This window comes from Molossus molossus, unplaced genomic scaffold (assembly GCF_014108415.1).
Source record: "Molossus molossus isolate mMolMol1 unplaced genomic scaffold, mMolMol1.p scaffold_m16_p_12, whole genome shotgun sequence".
In the NCBI taxonomy this organism is placed as follows: domain Eukaryota; kingdom Metazoa; phylum Chordata; class Mammalia; order Chiroptera; family Molossidae; genus Molossus; species Molossus molossus.
This window is the reverse complement of record NW_023425347.1, coordinates 86,234,236-86,254,386: the sequence shown is the minus strand read 5'-3', so window position 1 is coordinate 86,254,386 and position 20,151 is coordinate 86,234,236. Positions and strand designations below refer to the sequence as shown.

General features: G+C 50.9%; 2 protein-coding genes across 2 annotated transcripts in view; both read left to right on the top strand.

Annotated features, from left to right (window-relative positions):
• The window catches only part of ZDHHC18 (zinc finger DHHC-type palmitoyltransferase 18), a 26,596-nt gene extending 14,363 nt beyond the window's left edge, over window positions 1–12,233 (top strand). Inside the window, exons 3-8 of the mRNA XM_036255698.1 lie at window positions 4,634–4,783; window positions 6,338–6,475; window positions 6,598–6,646; window positions 7,184–7,286; window positions 9,278–9,390; window positions 10,220–12,233. Coding sequence (XP_036111591.1) covers window positions 4,634–4,783; window positions 6,338–6,475; window positions 6,598–6,646; window positions 7,184–7,286; window positions 9,278–9,390; window positions 10,220–10,337 — 671 coding nt within the window. The 3' untranslated portion in view covers window positions 10,338–12,233. The remainder of the gene's footprint in view (window positions 1–4,633; window positions 4,784–6,337; window positions 6,476–6,597; window positions 6,647–7,183; window positions 7,287–9,277; window positions 9,391–10,219) is intronic.
• SFN (stratifin) lies at window positions 10,267–20,151 on the top strand. Its single transcript, XM_036255699.1, has 2 exons — window positions 10,267–10,319; window positions 18,900–20,151. The coding sequence occupies exon 2, from the start codon at window positions 18,904–18,906 to the stop codon at window positions 19,648–19,650; it is 747 nt and encodes a 248-aa protein (XP_036111592.1). The 5' UTR covers window positions 10,267–10,319; window positions 18,900–18,903; the 3' UTR covers window positions 19,651–20,151.

Here is a 20,151-nt window from a genome sequence, read left to right as displayed (position 1 = left end):
AGAAACATTGATGTGAGAGACACATTGATTGGCTGCCTTCCGCACAACCCCGATCAGGGCCGGAGATTGAACCTGCAATCCAGGTATGTGCCCTTGACTGGAATCGAGCCTGCGACCCTTCAATCCACAAGCCGATGCTCTAACCACTGAGCAGAACCAGCCAGGGCTTTTGTTGCTTTTCAAAAGGATGCTTTCTGCCCTCCCCCACATTTTCCCTTCTGTATTCTCACAATATTAAATCTAGTCACTAGTAATACCCTTAGTTGACTAGCCTATGGGTTAGATGTTTCCTATGTCATCTCTAATTTGCATCATCATCTTACAGGGTTGACACTATCACGCAGTGAGGAAACTGAGGCTTTGAGAGGGTTGAGCAACTTCCTCAAAGTCATAAGCTAACAGGTAGCTAGGGCAGGTTTCAAAATGAGATTAGACTGGCCCCAGAGTCACCACACCTGACTCACAGTGCTTCTTACACTGACTGTAATTATCCACTTGGGCTCACTCTACCCTCAGGCTGAGCTTTTCCTGTATTCCCAGGTTACCATTAAGCCTGTCTGTGGTAGGGGCTCCACACACCTCTGGAATGAACAGAAATGGTCAGATGGGGATTACAGTGACCCAAGGCTCTTAGCCTGAGCACTGTGACTGACTTTGAGCTGTCCCGGAAGTTGGGGAGACCGCAGCTCTACAGCTGTTTTCTCCACAGGTGGGGAAAACAGAAGGGCAGCAGGGCCCAGAAGGACGGTAGAGATTCCTCCCTTCCCTCACTAAAACCTTCTCAGAAGGTCATGACCAGTCCCAGGGGGCTTCCAGGCCAGCCACTGGGCTTCATTCACAGCCCCAGCCATTCAGGTTCTGACTACAGAACATCTGCCTGCACTTCTCAGTGGGTAGTGGTTGGGATATAGAGGCCCATAGCAGGTCCCTTGGTTAGGAGGAAGGTGTCTGGAGATTCATTTGTTTCTCAAGGCTATTCAGTGGGAAGGAGCTCTCCCACCATTACCACTTCCCCAAGGGGTTAGTGTCCCACCTGGAAGGCAGCAGGAAGTCCTCGCTAACAGGAGGATGCCTTTGTACTTCCTGGGGAAGAGCCAAAAGCAGAAAACCCTGGAGTGCATCTTAGATTCCCTTGGGGCAGGGATAGCATCTTTTTTTTTTATCAATCTCTTTCTTTATTTCTTCAACCCAATATTTTCTAGCCCTGGCCAGTTTGGGAACAGTCTCCAGTTCGATATCTGGTCAAGGACACGTGTCTTAGTTTCAGATTCTATTCCCGGCCCCTGTCAGGAACATGTGGGTGGCAACCAATCAATGTGTCTCTCACATTGATGTTTCTCTCTCTGTCTCTGTCTCTGTCTCTGTCTCTGTCTCTCTCCCCCACCTTCCTCCCTCTCACTGTATCTAAAAATCAATGGAAAAATATCTTTGAGTGAGAGTTTTTTCTGAACCAGTGACCAAAGAAAACATATTTGACTCATCTATATGTCCTTGCTCTGTCTTCCCTTACTGCCACCCCCAAGCCTTGTACAATAGGTTGGCATAGTAGAGGTTAATGTTTGCAAGAATGAACAAATTAATGCCTTAGAAGACAAGGATGCTAATTTCAGCCCCATCTTATACTATTGGAGTGAAGTCAGTTTCCCCATCTGTAAAATGGGGGCACATATCCCCTTACCTAGCCCAGTATTTTTTGTGCATCAGGTGAGACAGGGAATGTCAGTACCCTTCGAAAATTGTTTTTCTCCATTAAAACTTAAGAGGCTTGAGCCTTGTAGTAATAGCAAATGGACTTCTGGGCACTAACAAGCTACCACTGGTAGTGGCTGCTGGGAGGAGTGGGTGGCATCTGGGTGGCACCCTTGCTCCAGTGGGACACAGTCTCTCCTTTGCCTCTGGCTCTTGGCAGCCTAAGGAAGTTGGGTGTGCAGAGCTTTACTTTCTCTTTCTCTGAGTTCTAGAGAGGAGGAATCCTGGCCCTGAGGCCAGGACATACTGGTAGGAGTTTCCTCCCAGCCTTAGAGGAGAGGCTTGGGTTCTTCTCTGCCCTGGGGAGGCCTGTGGGAACCCTTCGAGGACTCCTGTACTTTTAGTCCTGAAGAGGGTCTTTGGCTGTCCTTCACTCACAGATGAATTGCGTTCTGAATTTTTTTTGTAAATCAGTTGTTTGGAATATAGTGTTACATAGAAAAAGCAATAATAATGCTAATACTTCTTTTATTTCTATTTTAAAATGTATTGTTTTCTTTTGCCCCCCCCCCCCACCTTTTTGCTTCTTATAATATTTTTTTAAATTGACTTTAGAGAGCCCGGCCAGTGTAGCTCAGGCGATTGAGCCTCGTCCCATGGACTGAAAGGTCCTGGTTCAATTCCGGGTCGGGGCACATGCCCAGGTTTCCGGCTCAATCCCCAGTAGGGGGCGTGCAGAAGGCAGCCAACTGATGTTTCTCTCACACCAGTGTTTCTATCTCTGTCTCTCTTCCCCTCTCACTGAAAAAAACAATTAAAAAAACATAAACTGTTTTTAGAGAGAGAGAAAACCATTGATTTGTTGTTTCACTTATTTATGCATTCATTGGTTGATTCTTTTTTTAAAATATGTTTTTATTGATTTTTTTTAGAGAGAGAAGAAGGGAGAGAGATAGAAACATTGGTTCATTTCCTGGTGGTCAGGGCACATGCCTGGGTTGCGGGCTCGATCCCCAGTGGGGAGCATGGAGGGGCAACTAATCGATGTATCTCCTTCATATTGATGTTTCTATCTCTCCCTTCTTCTCTCTCTAAAAAAAATCAATAAAACATATATTTTTAAAAATATTTGAGAAACATTGGTTGGCTGCCTCCCGCACTCCTCCTCCTGGGCATGGAGCCCACAACTCCATGCACTCCTCCTCCTGGGCATGTGCCCTGATGGGGAATCGAACTGGGAACTCTCAGTCCATGGGACAATGCTCAATCCACTGAGCCACATCAGCTGGGCTTTGGTGGATTTTTGTATATTCCCCGACTGGGGATCAAACCTACACACTTGGCTTATCAGGATGACATTTAACCAAGTGAGCTACCTGACCAAGGCCTATATAGATTTTATTAAACATTTCATAGTAAATCATAGACACTTTACCCATAAATATTTCAACATGTATCTTTAAAATCTAAGGACAACCTCCGACATAACCACAATTCCACGATCACATCTAGGAAAATTAATAGTTCCCAAATTTCTAATTTATAGTCCTTTCCCCCAGTTACCTTCCAAATGTCCTTTTTGCTGTGTTTTATTTTATTTTTCACAACAGGATCCAGTCTAGGATCATGCATTGTTTAAGTGTCTTTTAACTTAGAATCATCCCCTCCTCTTTTATTTATTTAAATTTTTTTTCTCTCTATTGATGTTAAAGAAATGAAGGGAGAGGGAGAGATAGAAACATTGATGAGAGAGAACATCGATTGGTGGCCCCCTGCATACACCCCACTGGGGATCAGGCCCACAACCTGGGCTTGTACTCTGACTGGGAATCGAACCAGTGACCTCTTGGTGCATGGGTGATCACTCAACCACTGAGCCACACCAACTGGGTTATTTTTAAATTTTTTAAATGTATTATTATTATTATTTATTTATTTATTTTTTGTCCTCATCCGAGGACATTTTTCCATATTTTGTTCAGATAGAGTGGGAGGGAGAGAGAGAGAGAGAAACATTGACATGAAAGGGACACATCAAGTGGTTGCCACCCACACGACCCAACCAGGGCCTGGGACAACCTGCAACCGAGGTACGTGCCCTTAGTGGGAACCAAACCCTGGTCTCTCTGGACCACAGACCGACGCTCTAACTGCTGAGCCAAACCGGCCAGGGCTATTTATTATTTTTAAATTAATTATTTATTTTTTATCCTCACTCGAGGACATTCTTTCCATTTTTTGTTCAGATAGAGTGGGAGGGAGAGCGAGGAAGAGAGAGAGAGAAACATCGACGTGAAAGGGACACATCAAGTGGTTGCCACCTGCACGACCCAACCAGGGCCGGGGACAAACTACAACTGAGGTACGTGCCCTTAGCCAAACCCAGGTCTCTCTGGACCGCAGGCCGACGCTCTAACCGCTGAGCCAACTGGCCCGGGCTTATTTTTTATTTTTTAAAATCGTCACCCACAGGCACGTGTTCTAACCATTGAGCAAAACTGGCCAGAGCACCCCTCTCTTTTTGTAAACGACTGACTTTTGTTGGTAATCAGGCTGGTGATCTTGTAGATGCCCCACCTTTTGGATCTGATTGTTTTCTCGTAGCATTGTTTACTTTGTCCCTCCTGAAATTGGAAATTGGATCTAGGCTTGAGCAAATGCAGATAAACCTCACCAAGCCTTTCTGGGGTCTCCTTCTCTGATATCCCTTCTCAGAGTTGTGTAAAGCCAGCCTTGTGTGAGCAGGTGTGTAAATACCTAACAGTCTCAGTAAGTGGTAGCAGTTCTTAATATTTGTCCCCACCCTAGGCTGGCATTTTACCCTAACGTCTGTTTCCTGGAAAGTTTCCCTGAGGCTTCTCTTGTCCCAGCCAGGCTTCCCCTGGGCTGGGGCTCCTGTCTCCAGGCTTGGACATAGCCCATCTTTCTCTCCTTCCAAACTCAGACAACACAGGCAGTTCCACGTACCGGCCACCCCCTCGGACCCGGGAGGTAATGATCAATGGGCAGATGGTGAAGTTGAAGTATTGCTTCACATGCAAGATGTTTCGGCCACCCCGGACGTCACACTGCAGTGTCTGCGACAACTGTGTGGGTAAGTGGGGGGCTTCAGGGAGGGATGTGGGGAGCCCTGAGAAAGATGGAGCCCTGGAGACAGGGGAATCACTCATGTGAGGCTGGGGCAGGGATGGCATGTCGGAAATATTCAGGGTTGGGCAGAAAGTCTGGTTCACTCAGATTTGCTCTGACCGAGGAGAAACCTGGGTATGGCCAGTGAGCTCTGAGTGTGACCATTGGTGTCTTGGCTTCAGCCCAGTATCAGTGGATTCCTTCCCCCTAGCTCTGAAGTGTGGCACAGACACAGAGAGGCCCTAAATTCTTCTTTCAGGCCTCAGCCTGGTCCTCAGTAGGCTCTAGGTCCCAGGAACCAGAGACTGGAGCAATAACATTCTAGATATGTTTGGGCCAGAAAGGAAATGATTTACCATCCAGTGCCCAGGACCAGCTATACTGAAAGACTTCGATCTGATTCCCAGGGCTTGGAAGGGACAATAATCTGGGAACAGAGGAGTTTAAGCTGCTGAAGTAGAGAGGATGTAGCCAGGATTGGAAGCTGAGCTGCTGACCCACACTGCAGTGGTTGCTGGGGAACCAGAGGTTATTTTGTCCCCTCTCCCTGCTCTCTAGAGGCTGGGCAGCCCTGGGAGGTGTCATAAGGGAAATGCTATGCAAGAGGACCCAGGTGAGCCGAGCTGCTGTGACTGTGCACAGTCCTCGGGCAGTGAGCTCATCAATCTGACTCAGCATTCCCTGAGTAAAAGAACAGTGGGGAACACCCCATGATGCAGGCAATGAAGTGGGTGAGTCAGTGGGCATCATTCATCCATGAGAATTCTGCTCCACCCACCGCCTTCGAAGGGTGCTGGCCTTGGTGTGAGGCCTGCAACAGGCTTGTGACCCATATTCCCACAGGGGACTTCCCTAACCAGTCTGGGTGTGACCCTACCCCTGGGGACATGGAGCTGGTATGAGATCAGCTCTCTGACCAGGCCTTTGATGCCAGTTCTCCACTGGTTACAAAGCGGTCTAGCTTCTCCCTGGGCCTCTAGTTCTAGACTAAGGGACAGAGGTCACTGGTTGTTGGCATGTGGCCAGAGTTGTAGGCCAGGCAACAAGTACTTTTTGTTGGTCTTCCTTGTATAAAGCACTACTAGACCATGGGGTTCAGCTCATTGTGAGGCCAACACAGGCCCCCTCATGGGAAACTGGCCAGTCTGCTAATTGTAAATAAGTAGATAAAAGCTTGGGCAGAGTGCTGCAGAAGATAAGTGCTAGGGCAACAGGACAGGTAACAGGGGACCCTTACCTTGTCTGGGTTCAGAGGATACTTTCTTAAGGAAGTAGCTTTGCAGCCAAAACATGAAGGAGGAATTACCCTTCACCAGGAAAGAGATGGGAAAAATGTGTGAGTAGTGGGAACCGGTTCTCAAACGACCAGAAGCAGGGAGTGTCTGAGGAACTGAGAGCTGCTGGTGCAGAAAGCAACGGGGTAGGAAAGCCCCAGCCGTGGTGTGAGAACTTCGAACACCCATGCTGGTTTGGTTGCAGGCCAGGGCTGCACTAACCGTCTCCCCCGGCCCTTTTCCAGAACGGTTTGACCATCACTGCCCCTGGGTGGGCAACTGTGTGGGGAAACGGAACTACCGCTTCTTCTATGCATTTATTCTCTCCCTCTCGTTCCTGACGGCCTTCATCTTCGCCTGTGTGGTCACCCACCTGACACTCCGTGAGTTGGTGGTGGCAGTGGGAGCGGGGCGAGCAGAGGGCGGGCTAGCAAGCTCAACCAGGCTGAGGAGCTGTGATCACCATCCCTCTGAGCTGCGTCCTCTCCTGTTTCTTCCTCCTCAGGCTCTCAGGGAAGCAACTTCCTCTCCACTCTGAAGGAGACACCAGCAAGATATCCTTTGCCTTTTGTTTGCTAGTGGATGCTCTGGTGGGAACTGAGGCCCCTTTACTGGGGTGGGTCCCCACACCTCAGTCTGTAAACAGAAGGCAGTGGTGTGCAGCCGATGTTTGCCCTCTAGAATCCAATATGCCAGCTGCTTCTGTTCATGCCCAGGCTTGAGCTGATTCTAAATGGCCAGTTGTGGGGATGGGTAGCTGAGGACTCTCCGGAGCCACAGTCCCTGTCTTCCCTTAAGACAGCAAGCTCCCTGGACTGCATAATGTCCACGGCTCTTGGTGCTTGGAACCCTCAGTTCCCTCTACTGTCCATCACCCTGGGCTCATTCTGCTCTTTAGGGGAGCTCCTGAACCCTTCTTGGGGCTCAGGAGGTGACCCTGCTGAGAAGTGGTGACTGGGCCATAGGAAGGCTGCAAACTATTTCCTTTCTGGGGAAGGCTAGGTGAAAAAGGCTGGGCGTGGCAAGATTCCAGGTACAGAGGAAGCTCCCAGCCCTGATCCTGGTTGTGGGTCCTTGACTGCCCTGCTCACTGTGCTGGAGTTGGTGATCTGCTTCTTCTCCATTTGGTCCATCCTGGGCCTCTCAGGGTTTCACACTTACCTCGTCGCCTCCAACCTGACAACTAACGAAGATGTGAGTAAGGCAGGAGCAACCCCTCATTCCTGAGCAGGACCCTCAGCAAGAGGCGGGGCTAAGGGAGCTGGAGTGGCAGCAGTGCAGCTGACTCTCAGACTGCTGGGGAAACATGGGTGAGGGTGATAGGCAGCCAGACAGCTCCTGCCACTGCTCATTAGTTAGCCCTGGGACACCCAGTGCAGGCCTCTGAGACCCCCGCATGCCTTAGTGCTTAGTGCCAGCTCCCAGGGCTCCTAAGATGCTTTCTCCCTGACCCCACAAAAGCAGCTTTAACAGTCATTACATTTGGCCAGCACATTATTGTTTCCAGAGTTCTTTCAGTTCCCATCATCTCTTTGGGTCCTTTTGCCAACTCTGAGGCAGAAGGAACAGGGATGCTTTTTCTTTATTTGATGGCTGAGTGACTTGCCCCAAGGTCATACAGCTGGGGAGGGATAGAGTCAGGATTTCTCCCAGAAGCCATGGCCATGGCTCACTGTCCCCTGCTGCACTTGTTGGCAGCAGACCTGTGACTGTTCTTAGGTGTCCTTGAGGTTCCCTGAGGCTTCCTTATTGAGGGGGCAGCCAGGACAGGACTTTGAGTTTCCATCAACCCTCCCTACCTGCTGCCTTACAGACCCCCACCAACAAGCATTGTTTGAGCACTTACTGTGTGCCCAGCCCTGGGCCGGGGATCTGACCTCCCCTTCCCATTCTCCCAAACAATAAAAAAACAGACAAGAACATCCATTCCAGGGCCACCATCTGCTACTACGGGGCCCACTGACCAACAGAAAATACATTTCTTCTCAGTTGAGGGAACAAAACTTAACACACATAATAGGGTACCATGTCCTGGATGATTGGTACAGAGCAGAAATGACGTCAGCCTGCATTTCCCAATGTGGTTTCCTGGTTGCTGGTTCTGTAGGATATTACTAGAGGCTTAACCAAAAAAAACTGATATGGCCAGATTAGTTCGGAAATCTCTGGGTTAAAGTTAGGCAGGTGTCCTTCACTGCTAAACTCCTCAGTGCCTTTGATAGCTGGCTTCACAGAGCTAGAAATGGACAAGATTTCGTCTGATGCTCCAACAGTGCTACCAAAGAGTTGGTATCAGAGAGTTCCCTATTTTTCAAATGAGGATTCAGAGAAGTGGTGATCTGTCCAGGGTCATTCAGTGAGTCAGTGGCAGGGCCAGGGTTCACAGTCAGGCAGCCTGAGCCCTTGTGCCCTTGTCCTGCCCTCCAACTTAGGTGACTGACAAGGGACGATGCACCCAAAGTTTCTTTGGAGGCTTCTCTGACTCTTCTCTGTCTTCTGTCATGTTCAAGGCCTCCTCCTCTCTGCTGGGTACCCCCCAAAATCCAGAAGTCTCCCACATTCTCTTGAATGGCCCAGTTTAAAGATGTATCCCCTCTAATAGTCTAGCTTGAACTGGTTTCAGAATTCGCCAGTTTCCCCCTGCCTCTAGACTTCCCTCCTAGAAAGCAAAGCAGCCCAGACGGTGTGGTTCAGTGGTTGAGTGTGGACCCATGCACCAAGAGGTCACTGGTTTGATTTCCAGTCAGGGCACATGACCAGGTTGTGGGCCTAATCCCCAGTGGGGAGCATGCAGGAGGAGGCCAATCGATGTTCTCTCTCATCAATGTTTCTATCTTTCTCTCCCTCTCCTTCCTCTCTCTCTAAACAATAAAGAAAAAAAAATTAAAAAGAAAAAAAGGAGACCTGGCCAGTTTGGCTCAGCAGTTAGAGTGTCGGCCTGCGGTCCAGAGAGTCCCGGGTTTGGTTCCTGCTAAGGGCACATACCACGTTTGCAGTTTGTCCCCGGCCCTGGTTGGGTTGTGTGGGTGGCAACCACTCGATGTGTCTCTCTCATGTCGATGTTTCTCTCTCTCCCTCCCACTCTATCTGAACAAAAAATAGAAAAATGTCCTTGGGTGAGGATAAAAAAAAAGGAACGCAAAGCAAAGGGTGGTACCTGACCTAGACATCCTTCCTGCTTGCAGATCAAAGGCTCGTGGTCCAGTAAGAGGGGCGGTGAGGCCTCTGTCAATCCCTACAGCCATAAAAGTGTTATCACCAACTGCTGTGCTGTGCTCTGCGGCCCCCTACCTCCCAGGTGAGACGGGGGTGACCCTATGAGTCCACACCTCTCAAAGGTTCTAGAACCAGCAGACCTCTTCCCACATTACATTCCTATGTCCACCATTCCCTGCTGAATGTATTCAGGGCATTTTTCACATAAAGGAGTTTTATGGAGAGTTGTAATTTTTAATCACATGTTCATTATAGAAAAAAAATAAGTACAAAAAATAAAAAAGAAGAGTATTAGATCTTACTCCCCAGTGATAACCACAATTAATGTTTTGGCCACCTTTGAGTGACGCTGCCCTTCTGGTGCTGCTGGCCAGACTGGGTGGGGCCCTCCATTCTCCCTCTTGGCAGAAGAAAGCCCTGGTGGTTCAGCCCTGCTAGAGAGCACCCCATCCTGACAGCAGAGGGCACCAGAGCACCAGACCCAGAGCTAAATTGCAGTGGACACTGTGGGAACAAGACTTCCCACACCGTCCCCCTTTCTTCCCACCACTCCTGCCCTGAGGGTTGGTGGGGTGAGGGACAGTAGGAATCCCACTATCTCCAAATGCCTTTTCATCCTTACTTTTCCCCTCACTCGCAGCCTGGCTTCTTGGCAGCCACACAGAAAGGAAGATGAGCTAGTTTCAATAAACTGAATTCTGTGGTCAAAAGCCAGGTGTTCAGAGTGCAGAGAGAGGGCCCTTCTGGAGGGAAGGAGTCTTGAGCCCCCAGCAGGAGGACAGCTCCCTTTTCTTCAGACTTTCTAGGGCTTGGACTTCCCTTGGCTGGGCGGTGGACTCTGTCATTTAGCCCCCAGTCTGGAGCCCTGGTGTCAGGCAGAGCTCTCACGTGTCTGCCTTATGTTTTGGAAGCCTGATTGACCGGAGAGGATTTGTGCAGTCTGACACCGTGTTGCCCTCGCCCATCAGAAGCGACGAGCCAACCTACGGAGCCAAGGCTGATGCCAGCATGGTAGGAGGCTACCCCTGAACCCGGCTCAGTACTTGTCACCTGCTGGCCTGTTCACCTTCACCTGCCACCCTCCACACCTGCCGGGACCCTCCCCATTCCATCCAAGGGAAGTGGAGCCGCCAAAGACTCGAGTCTTTTCGTATTTATTTCCCACCCTGCGTGGCTGTCCCCACACTGTTCCATGGCTGTACCCTCTGCTCCCTAAAGCTAGGTTCCCATGGCCTTGGGCCTGAGATTCCCCCCAAGCTGATCAAGTGGCAGGGGTGACAGAATAGAGAGGCCAGGGTCAGGTGCCTAGAGGACCACACCAAATCTCTGTGCCAAGGCAAGCCCTGTGTGAGTGAGGGTGCAGATTGAGTGTACCGCCTCCCAGTTAGGGAAGCTGCTGAGCCCTGCTGAGCCAGGGTCCTGAAGCGAAGTGGGACCTATGAGCAGTTGGCCCTGGACAGCGGGCTATGGGAGAGGATGCTTCCATGGGCTGCTTTGGTTTGCAATGTCCTTTATTCTTTTTGTGATGATCATTGTTTTTACTTTGGTTTTTATTTTTTGTATGGAGTTGGCCAATAGGATAAAGCTGGGTTCTAGGTAGAGAAAGCAGAGTTGGGGATTGGGGGAGGGCAGCCTGTCAGAGGAAGCCAAACCAGCCAGCCAGGCACCCAAGACCTCAGCTCCTGCATGATTCCCGGGCAGCACACTAGAAAGTGGGGGCCTTGCCCTTTCTCTGCCCATGGAGAGTTCTCTATGGGATCCCAGCCTGGCCCCCCACCTCCCTCCCAAGTCAAGTCTGGGATGGGTAGGTTATACTCATGCTGGCAATACTTGAAACGGGTTTATTAATGCTGGGTATTTTGCACAATTTTATAGACCTCTTTTCTACATAGCATTTTTTAAATGTAAGAATTTTTTAAAAGTCAGCCACATTGCTGTCTGTGTAGTGCCAGGTTAAGGATTATCAGAAGGCAAATTGATTTTAATAAGTTTATTATGAGACCTTCTGGCTGTGAGTGAGAGAGAGAGAGAGAGAGAGAGAGTGTGTGTGTGTGTGTGTGTGTGTGTGTGTACATGTATGTGCTTGCCCTGTACAAATGTGGTTGGCTCCCACTTCCCCACGTCCCCTGGGCTGCCCTCCTCTCCACCATCCCCCTCCAGTGTCAGCCAGCAACAGCAGGAGCAGCCTGAGCCAAGGGGACAGGGAATGTGTGCATTGGTTACAAGAGACTCCTGGGCTGCTGTGGCTCAGCCCCCATCCTCCTACCTTTCCCTCCTCCAGGGACTTCAGACAGCCAGTGGCTGGGGATTCAGCCACCCCCACCTCACCCCTACTACCTAGCCCCCAGTTCAGGCTTCCAACTGGGATCTGCCTAGACAGGCTAAGGCTGGGTGTGGTGGATGGGGTGATGGCTGTGAGGAGTGGCTGCCATCCTACAAGCCACACCTCCTCCTCCAAGCCCCAAGTGTGGGACCTGGTGCCAAGGGCTAGAGGATAGGGAGTCTCTGCCAACTGGAGGCCTCTATCCAGAGAAAAGGAAGAAAGGAGCAGGGTGGGCCAAAGCCAGTGAAGAATGGCCTAAATCTAAGCCAGAAACTCAGAGGGTGTCTCTCCTCTGCTGGGAGCTGTAGTTTCTTGTCAGCATAGGAAATTGTCCCTCTATCCCCCTCCTTGGCCCTTTAAGGGGGCTGAAGTCCTTGAAAAGTGACACAGGAAGTCTCCACCTTGCCCTTTCTTGCTCCAGAGGCTAGTAGGTCACAGGCAGCTGAGAAGTGGCAGCCACAGAGGGTCTCCTCTGGGAGAAACTGCTTCTCTCCGGCCTTGGTGCCCTGGGCCATGCTGCAGTGGCACTAGGAGGTGGGTAGGATGCTGGCTAGAGGAGGTTGACTCCCATCTGCCTTTTATTTAAGCCAATATTCTTTGTTCCTGCTTGTAATAAAACTTTTGTTTTTAAGAGTTGGTTTGCTTTGGTTTGGTTTTTGTTTGTTCTTCATTTACTGAGGCCCCAAAGGCAGCTGTCTGTTCTTTCAGTCAAACTTGGTCTGTCCTGGGGAGACAGACAGAAGACAGGCAGCCCATTGACCTGGCTAAAGTTCACCTCTGCTGGCTAGAGTCTGTCTGCTAGAGTTGAACAGAAAGGGCTGCAGCTAGGCTCCATAGGCATATAAGAAGAGGCTATCCTGTCCCCTTTGTCCCCTCTACCTTCCCCTGCCTCAGGGGCTTGGAAACCCCCCCAAAATTGCTTCTTCTTTGCGGTCTTTTTACTCTGACCCCGAGTGACTGCTCAGTTAAGAAAATGTATATGAGACAGTAGATTCCAGGTTGAGAGCTGGAGCCTTCCTAGCCCCCATCCCCATCTGGGCAGCAGAGCGCAGCCAGACACCTCATAACATTGGCCCACCTCTCCGGTATCTCCTCCAGGAGGACACCTGTCAGGATTTTGCCATCTCCTGCACAGCCTGAGGGGAGCTAACAGACCTCTTTGCAGAGGGTTAGCTGGTAAGACCATATCTCCCCTGTTAGCCAGTACTGCCCGCTCCCCTCACACGTCATCTCATCCTCATTGCATGCCTCGCCAACCCCATGGAGCCCATTCATCTGTCTGGTGTGTGGTGTGGTGTGGTGTGTGTGCTGGTGGTGGTAGGGTCCCCAGGGCTCCCCCCTGAGCAGAAGGATGGGGGTATGGGATTAGGGCAAAGAGCCCAGCCCCACTCCGGATGAGGAAGTAGCTTCACACATAGCAGCTCTCCAACTGACACAGGAGGTGAAGGGTGAGGATGAAGAAGGATGGCGTACCTGCTCTAAGGTGCCTGGCCCTGTTCTGGTGGTGTCCTGGTGTGCAGGGGCCTTTGATCACTAACATTGTGTCCTGGCTTTCTGTCTCTGCTGAGCTTTCTCTCACCTGCCTGTTTTCTCTCCTGCTTTGTTGCTTGCTGCCCGAACTTTGGCCCTTCTATGGGGAAGAGGCAGGTGCTGTGGCACCCCTGTAGGCCTCTTATTTCCTCCCAACCCTGCTAACCCTCTCTCTTCTCCTTCTTTGCTGTCTTGCCCGGGATCTCCAGTGTGTGCAGGGGCTTAAGGACCTCCTGAGGACTGCTGCTCTCTGCCTCTCCAGGAGTGGCCTGGGGGGAGCCAGGCACCCGGCACCTCCACCTGCCTAATCTGTGGCCCATCTGCCACCATCTGTGCCTACAGGGTCTACCCCCAAGCCTGCCCCACACGTGTGCTCTCTAGGGTGCCCCCAGAGACGGCAGGGGCTGGCCTCTTTCCCCTCATCCCCACTCCATGCTGGCCAGAATGTAGAAAAAGCCATAATGCAGCTGTCATCAGCACAATGATGTAATACTATGCTGAAACTTGCCCTCCCCTCTTCCACCTTACTTCTTCCCCAGATTTGTAAGGTGTCAAGACTCTTTAGGAATCCTGCCTTACAGCCTGCCCCCCAGAATCAGGCATAGCCATAGTCGAGCTAAGCAGGTTTCTTCAGGAGCTGTCTGGGGTGTTGATGACGCTGCTGAACAAGTTTGGTAACAGTTTTAAGCACAACTGGTTTGACACTGTTCCCACGGCCCCTTCCACCCCCAGCACTTGAGTAGGAAGGTTGCAAGGAGGATGCTTGTACCCTTTGCTCTAGGCATTGAGCTAGCTCTGACAGCCCCTTGTTCTTCAGAGGAACTAAAGGAAACCGGGCTGGGCATCAGAAATCCACTGAGCCCATGGCTGGGGCTGCTTGTCTGCTGTGGTGTACCCCTTTTTTTTTAACCAAAATAAAGATTTCCCTCTTCTTGCCATACCTTTGGCTGTCTGGTGCCACCCTTACTTTGGGGTCTGGGGGTAGGGTGCAGATGAGTGTGCAGAACTGCTGGCTTACAGCTGCCAGCTTTGTTCCAGCTGGTCAGTGCTATTTGGAGATTTTAAAATGGCACAGTGGGCCTGGCCGATGTGGCTCAGTAATTGAGCATCGGCCCATGCACTAGGAGGTCACCGGTTTGATTCCCAGTCAGGCCACATGCCCAGGTTGTGGGCCTGATCCCTGGTGGGGGCATGCAGGAGGTGGCCAGTCGGTGTTCCCTCTCATCGATGTTTCTATCTCTCTTTCTCTCTTCCTCTCTCTCTCTAATATCAATAAAGAAAAAAATTTGTTTAAATGGTACAGTGGGCCCTGGCCAGTTTGCTCAATGGTTAGAGCATCGTCCTGTGGACCAGAATCTCAGGTTTGATTCTGGTCAAGGGCATGTACCTCGGTTCAGTCCCCGGCCTGGGGTCATGTAGGAGCCAACCAATCAATGTGTCTATCTCACGTCACTCTTTGTCTCTTTCTCTCTCCCTCCCACTCTATCTGAAGATAAATGAGGAAAAAAGTATCTTCAGGTGGGAAATAAATAAATAAATAAATAAATAAAATGGCACAGTGGCCCTGGCTGGGTTGGTCAGTGTATCGTCCCAATACACCAAGGTTGCTGGTTCCATCCCCAGTTAGGGCACATACAAGAGTCAACCAATAAATATATGTATGGGTGGAACAACAAATTGATGTTTCTCGCTCTCTCTAAAATGAATCAATCAATACGTAAATTTAAAAAGGCACAGCAAAGCCAGAAGTGGCACAGGAAGAATGACCAGCATCCTCTGCCCTTCCAGAATTCCTGGTCTCGGTTCCAGAGACCTTCAAGTCTTAGCTGACCTCTGAACTCTGAACGGTCCCAACCTAGGCTGGGACAGAGGGTTTGACTCTAGTCTGGGACTGTCACACCCCTGAACTGAGCCTAGCCCAGGATAAAACTCTCGTGGAGCCCTCCCTCTTCCAGCTGCCTCCCCACATCAGGATATATACACAGTGTGCTAAGAGCTAAAAAATAAATAACAACAGCGGCCATTTAGCAGGGACTTGCCAAGTGCCAGGCCTGTTTTCCCACCTAAACCTATGAGGACATTGCTGTCAGCGTTTTTACAGATGAGGGAACTGAAGCTTGAGGAAGGCATGAGTAGCTCAGACTCTCCCAGGTTCAAATACAGAATTTGAATCTGTCCTTCTGCACTACCCAAGGAATACATACTGCTGCTTCAGGAAGAGGGTATTTCAGAAAAGGCAAAGCAAAGCCAGAAGAGAAACCCTAAAATTAGAGAATGTCATTTATAGTCAGCAGGGGGCTTAGAGATGATCTGTGGGGCCTCCTTGTACCAATGGGGAAACTGAGGCCCAAAGGGAAGAACCTGCTCAAGGCCTTATAATAGAGCTGTAATGCAGCCCTACACCCTGAACTCATTCCATTTTATTTCCAAAAATTCCACACCATGTCCTAGACTGGACTGGTCTAGGAAATACTATAAATAGCAGTGTCTTGAGGAAAAGTCTCAGGATAGCTGACTCACTTAAAAGTAATCTAATCCCCCCCAAAGGCAACTAGTTGAGTGAGCTCTTGGCTGGATAACTGAACTCTAGTTTATAACTAGTCAGAGGGAGAAGATGATCACCTGTTTAGTTTGATTATTCCAAAACTGGAAAATTTTCCTAGAAAGTTCTTCCTGAGATCTTAACCAGAGACCCTCCTGCTGCAATCAAGAGCCCTGTCCTCTGTTCTCAGTGGAGATAGACAACTAGCTGCTGCCTCCCTTCTCTGTTCCACAACCCTTCAAAGCCTATTTACCAGCTCAAAAGGGTTGGTTGTCTCTGGGACCAGAAGCCTTGCGCCTGCTGGTAGGATGGTTGCTATGCAGAAGGGTGGGAGGTAGGCAGGATGAGGAAAGCCCCTTTGGCTGCAGTGCCAGCTCCTGTCCTGCTGACTCAAGCGGCTGACTATGGAACTCTGTGCCCTGCTAGGGCCTGCTGCCTCCTGCCTGCCTGGGCTTCTGGACTTGGGAAATGGAGGCCTGGAGGCAAAGGGAGGTGCCTGAGACAGGAACTGAGTCAGGATCTCAGGTATGACAGGCCAGAGCGGAAAGGAGATGTCAGGCAGGCTGGCCCCCAGATTCAGCAGGGGAGGGGGAGGAGTGAAGGGGCTTCCTTTCTCTTGTCCAGAACTGTGCTGAGGGCAGGGAGCTTGAGTGTGAACCACCACCAGGTCTCCAGGCTTGAGGGATGGAAAGGAGAATGCTCCCCCTAGAGACAGAAATAGCTCTAGAATTGGCAGGCCCTGACTCCCAGGTTTATGCTGTTCTGGTATCTTCAGCTTTCCCCCATGACTTGGAAAGCCTGGGCTGGGTGACTAGACAAAGTAAAGTCCTTGAGGGCCCAGAGGAATGTCCAAGATGGAGGAGGAGGCAGTCAGTGTTAAGTGAGCACATTTGACCATTTATCCATCTTCTTTCCCAAAGAGGCACCTAGCTGGGCAGGCTCTGGTCTTTGGCTGAAGCCTAGTGTGGGGCCCTTCCTCATTTCATAGGCCCCAGCTCCATGTTCATGCTGTGAGTGTATATTTTTATAATAATAAAGTTGGTTAGATATTTTTTACATGATAATAATAGTTACCATCCACTCAACTAAGTGCTTTTCATCAACTCATTTAATCCTCACAATAAACCCCATTTTACACTTAGGAAAACTGAGGCTCACAGAGGTTAAGTCACTTGGCAAAGGCCACAACAGCTTGTAAGAATTGAACCTAGCTGATCTGATTCCAAAGATACTGGCTATTCTGTCTCTCAGAAAAATAATACATATTCACAATTGATAACTTGAGAATAGGAAAAAGGGGGGAAAATCACTCACAGTCTCACTACCTAAAGATACCCTCTGTAAGTTGCATTTTAGTGTATTTCCCTTCCATCATTTTCTGTCTGATTTGAGCAAAGCTTTCAGGGTATCAAGCCTAAAATTCCTTCTGTTTCTTTGGAACACCTATAGCATTAGCCCAGATATGTTTCTGTTTTTTCTTCTAAAAGGCATATCTCACTTTGGGGCCTCAGTTCTGGCCTAAGCCTCCCTCTCTTCAGAAAGGGAGTGTGGGTGTTCAGACACCAAGAAGAACTCAGGGAGGGACAGGCCTGTGAAATGGTCTTGGCTCCAGGATTAAGCGGCTGGATCCCAGTGAGGAGAGTCCCACCTCTGAACCCCATCTGAGCTGTAGCTAGAGGTGGGGCAGATAAGCAGGAAGCCACCTTCATGGGTGCAGTGCCAACAGTTTTAGATAAAACCTGTGGCTGACACAAGGACAGCACCCTAGCTAACAGGGACAAAGGGTTGGCAATAGAGAAACCCCCATCTCTGAGGCCAGAGGTCAGAGGTAGAGCCATGGTCAAAGGGAAGGGGCAGTAAAACTTCTGAGAGGCAGGCTGTGGGGAGGCAGTCCTTAGCTGGGACTACTGCCCCATAAAACAAACTGGTATGTGTCACCACCACCTCCTTTTTCTTAGCCCTGTCACACTCCCCAGTTGCTAGCGTCCCCCCTGGGGAACCAAACTGGGCTGAGCACCCAGGTGGCCTGCTTCCCAGACTCTGACAGAAGGTGAGCTGAGTCAGGCAGGAAAGTGGGACAGCCAGCAAGCTGGGCCCCCACCCTCTGTGAGCCCCACTGATACAGGATGGCTGGTGGCGTGGAGGGGGCAGGTGACCTGGCGTGAAGAGCCAGAGGGTAAGTCCTCAAACAAGTGGCAACAGGCCACCAACTTGAAAGGGAAAATTGTGCTGTGATGGGAAAGGTATCCAACAAACCTACTGGGTGACTAATTACAACGGCTGTGCTGGAGCGTCAGAGGCTGCTCATTAAACACTTCATTAAGTGGCACCCTGAAAGCTGCCACCTGTGCATTCTGGGAGTTCAGTGGGGACAGGACCCAGAGGGAGAATGAGGATGGGGGATGGAACCATTTCAAGAAGCGTGGATCTCACTTCTAAATACATCCTGGAGCTCACAAATCAGAGGCTTTGGTGGGAGAGACACCAAAGTAAGTAGGATGCAGGGGACTTAGTAGCTGTATGACCTTGAGCAAATCTCATCCCTCTCTGAGCCTTAGTATTCCTAGCTCTAAAGTGGGGTAGTAGTCACCATCCTGCCCACCTCACAGAGACATAGCAGGGATTAAATTAGATTATGGATACCAAGGTGCTTGGGAAACTGTAGAGCCCTGCCTAAACTGATCTCACCTGACCCAGGGTGGGAACCTATCTGGCAGGAATAGGAGCCCCATCCTCCAGCACCTGGCTTTATGGGGTCTGCCTAGGCTGATGCAGACAGGTGGCTGAGCAGTCCCTAGAAGGACACCATGAAGGAGAATCTGATTTGAAAAACTGGGTCAGCTACCTAATGTGGGCACCCATGTAATGGAAGCCCTGAACAAGAGGGGCAGCCTGGAGCCTGGAAAGTTTGCCTGTGCAGGTGGCGCCAACACCCAAATTTCTCCTGCTGACTGTCCTGATGACTCATCCCACATCCCAGCCCTTTTACCTTTAAGGAAGAGCTGGAAAGGGTGTGGGGAAAAGAGGAGAGGTAGGTCCAGGGCCTCAGTCCCGCCCTCTGCCCCTCCTCCTCCCCACCCTGCTCAGGGCCAGGCCATCCAGCCAAAAGGCAGGCAGGGATCAGGAGAGGCACAGAATTCGGCTTGGTCCCGAGGCAGCCATTTAGCCCGCCGCCTGTCTGTCTGTCCATCCCCAGATCCATGGAGAGAGCAAGTCTGATCCAGAAGGCCAAGTTGGCAGAACAGGCCGAACGCTATGAGGACATGGCAGCTTTCATGAAGAGTGCTGTGGAAAAGGGTGAGGAGCTATCCTGCGAAGAGCGAAACCTGCTGTCAGTGGCCTACAAGAATGTGGTGGGTGGCCAGAGGGCTGCCTGGAGGGTCCTGTCCAGTATCGAGCAGAAAAGCAATGAGGAGGGCTCGGAGGAGAAGGGCCCAGAGGTGCAAGAATACCGGGAGAAGGTGGACACTGAGCTCCGGGGCGTGTGCGACACCGTGCTGGGCCTGCTGGACACCCACCTCATCAAGGAGGCTGGTGACGCCGAAAGCCGGGTCTTCTACCTGAAAATGAAAGGCGACTATTACCGCTATCTGGCCGAGGTGGCCACTGGTGATGACAAGAAGCGCATCATCGACTCTGCCCGGTCAGCCTACCAGGAGGCCATGGACATCAGCAAGAAGGAGATGCCGCCCACCAACCCCATCCGCCTGGGCCTGGCCCTGAACTTTTCTGTCTTCCACTATGAGATCGCAAACAGCCCTGAGGAGGCCATATCACTGGCCAAGACCACCTTTGATGAGGCCATGGCTGACCTGCACACCCTCAGTGAGGACTCCTACAAAGACAGCACCCTCATCATGCAGCTGCTTCGAGACAACCTGACTCTGTGGACCGCCGACAATGCCGGGGAAGAGGGGGGTGAGGCACCTGAGGAGCCCCAGAGCTGAGCCTCGCTGCTACCCTCCCTGCCCTGCCCTGCCGCTCCAGTCCCCCACCCCCAGCAGAGAGGACTAGCATGGGGTGGGAGGCCCGACCCTTCTCCCTGAATGCTCTGCCCCAGCTCAGAGGCTCCATAGAGAGGGACCAGCAGAGCTGAAGCCACCTGGAGCCATTGGGTCCCACTCTTCCTGCAGCTGTCGGGTGCTCCTAACCACTGGTCATTCCATCCAGCCCTGCTCTCTGCACCCCTTCTCGAGACCCTCCCCGTGAACGGGATCACTTCTTCCCCCCTCTTGATTCCCTCCTGACCCTGCTGCCTCTGGATCTTAGGAATTGAGGAGTGTCCCACCCTTGTGGCTGAGAACTGGACCGCATGGCAGAGAGGCTGGAGAGTGAGAGTGTGTGTGTGTGTGTGTGTGTGTCTGTGTGTGCGCGTGTGTGTGACCCAGAACGAGAGGGAAAGCATGCCTGCTGGGTGTGACCATGTTTCCTCTCAATAAAGTTCCGTG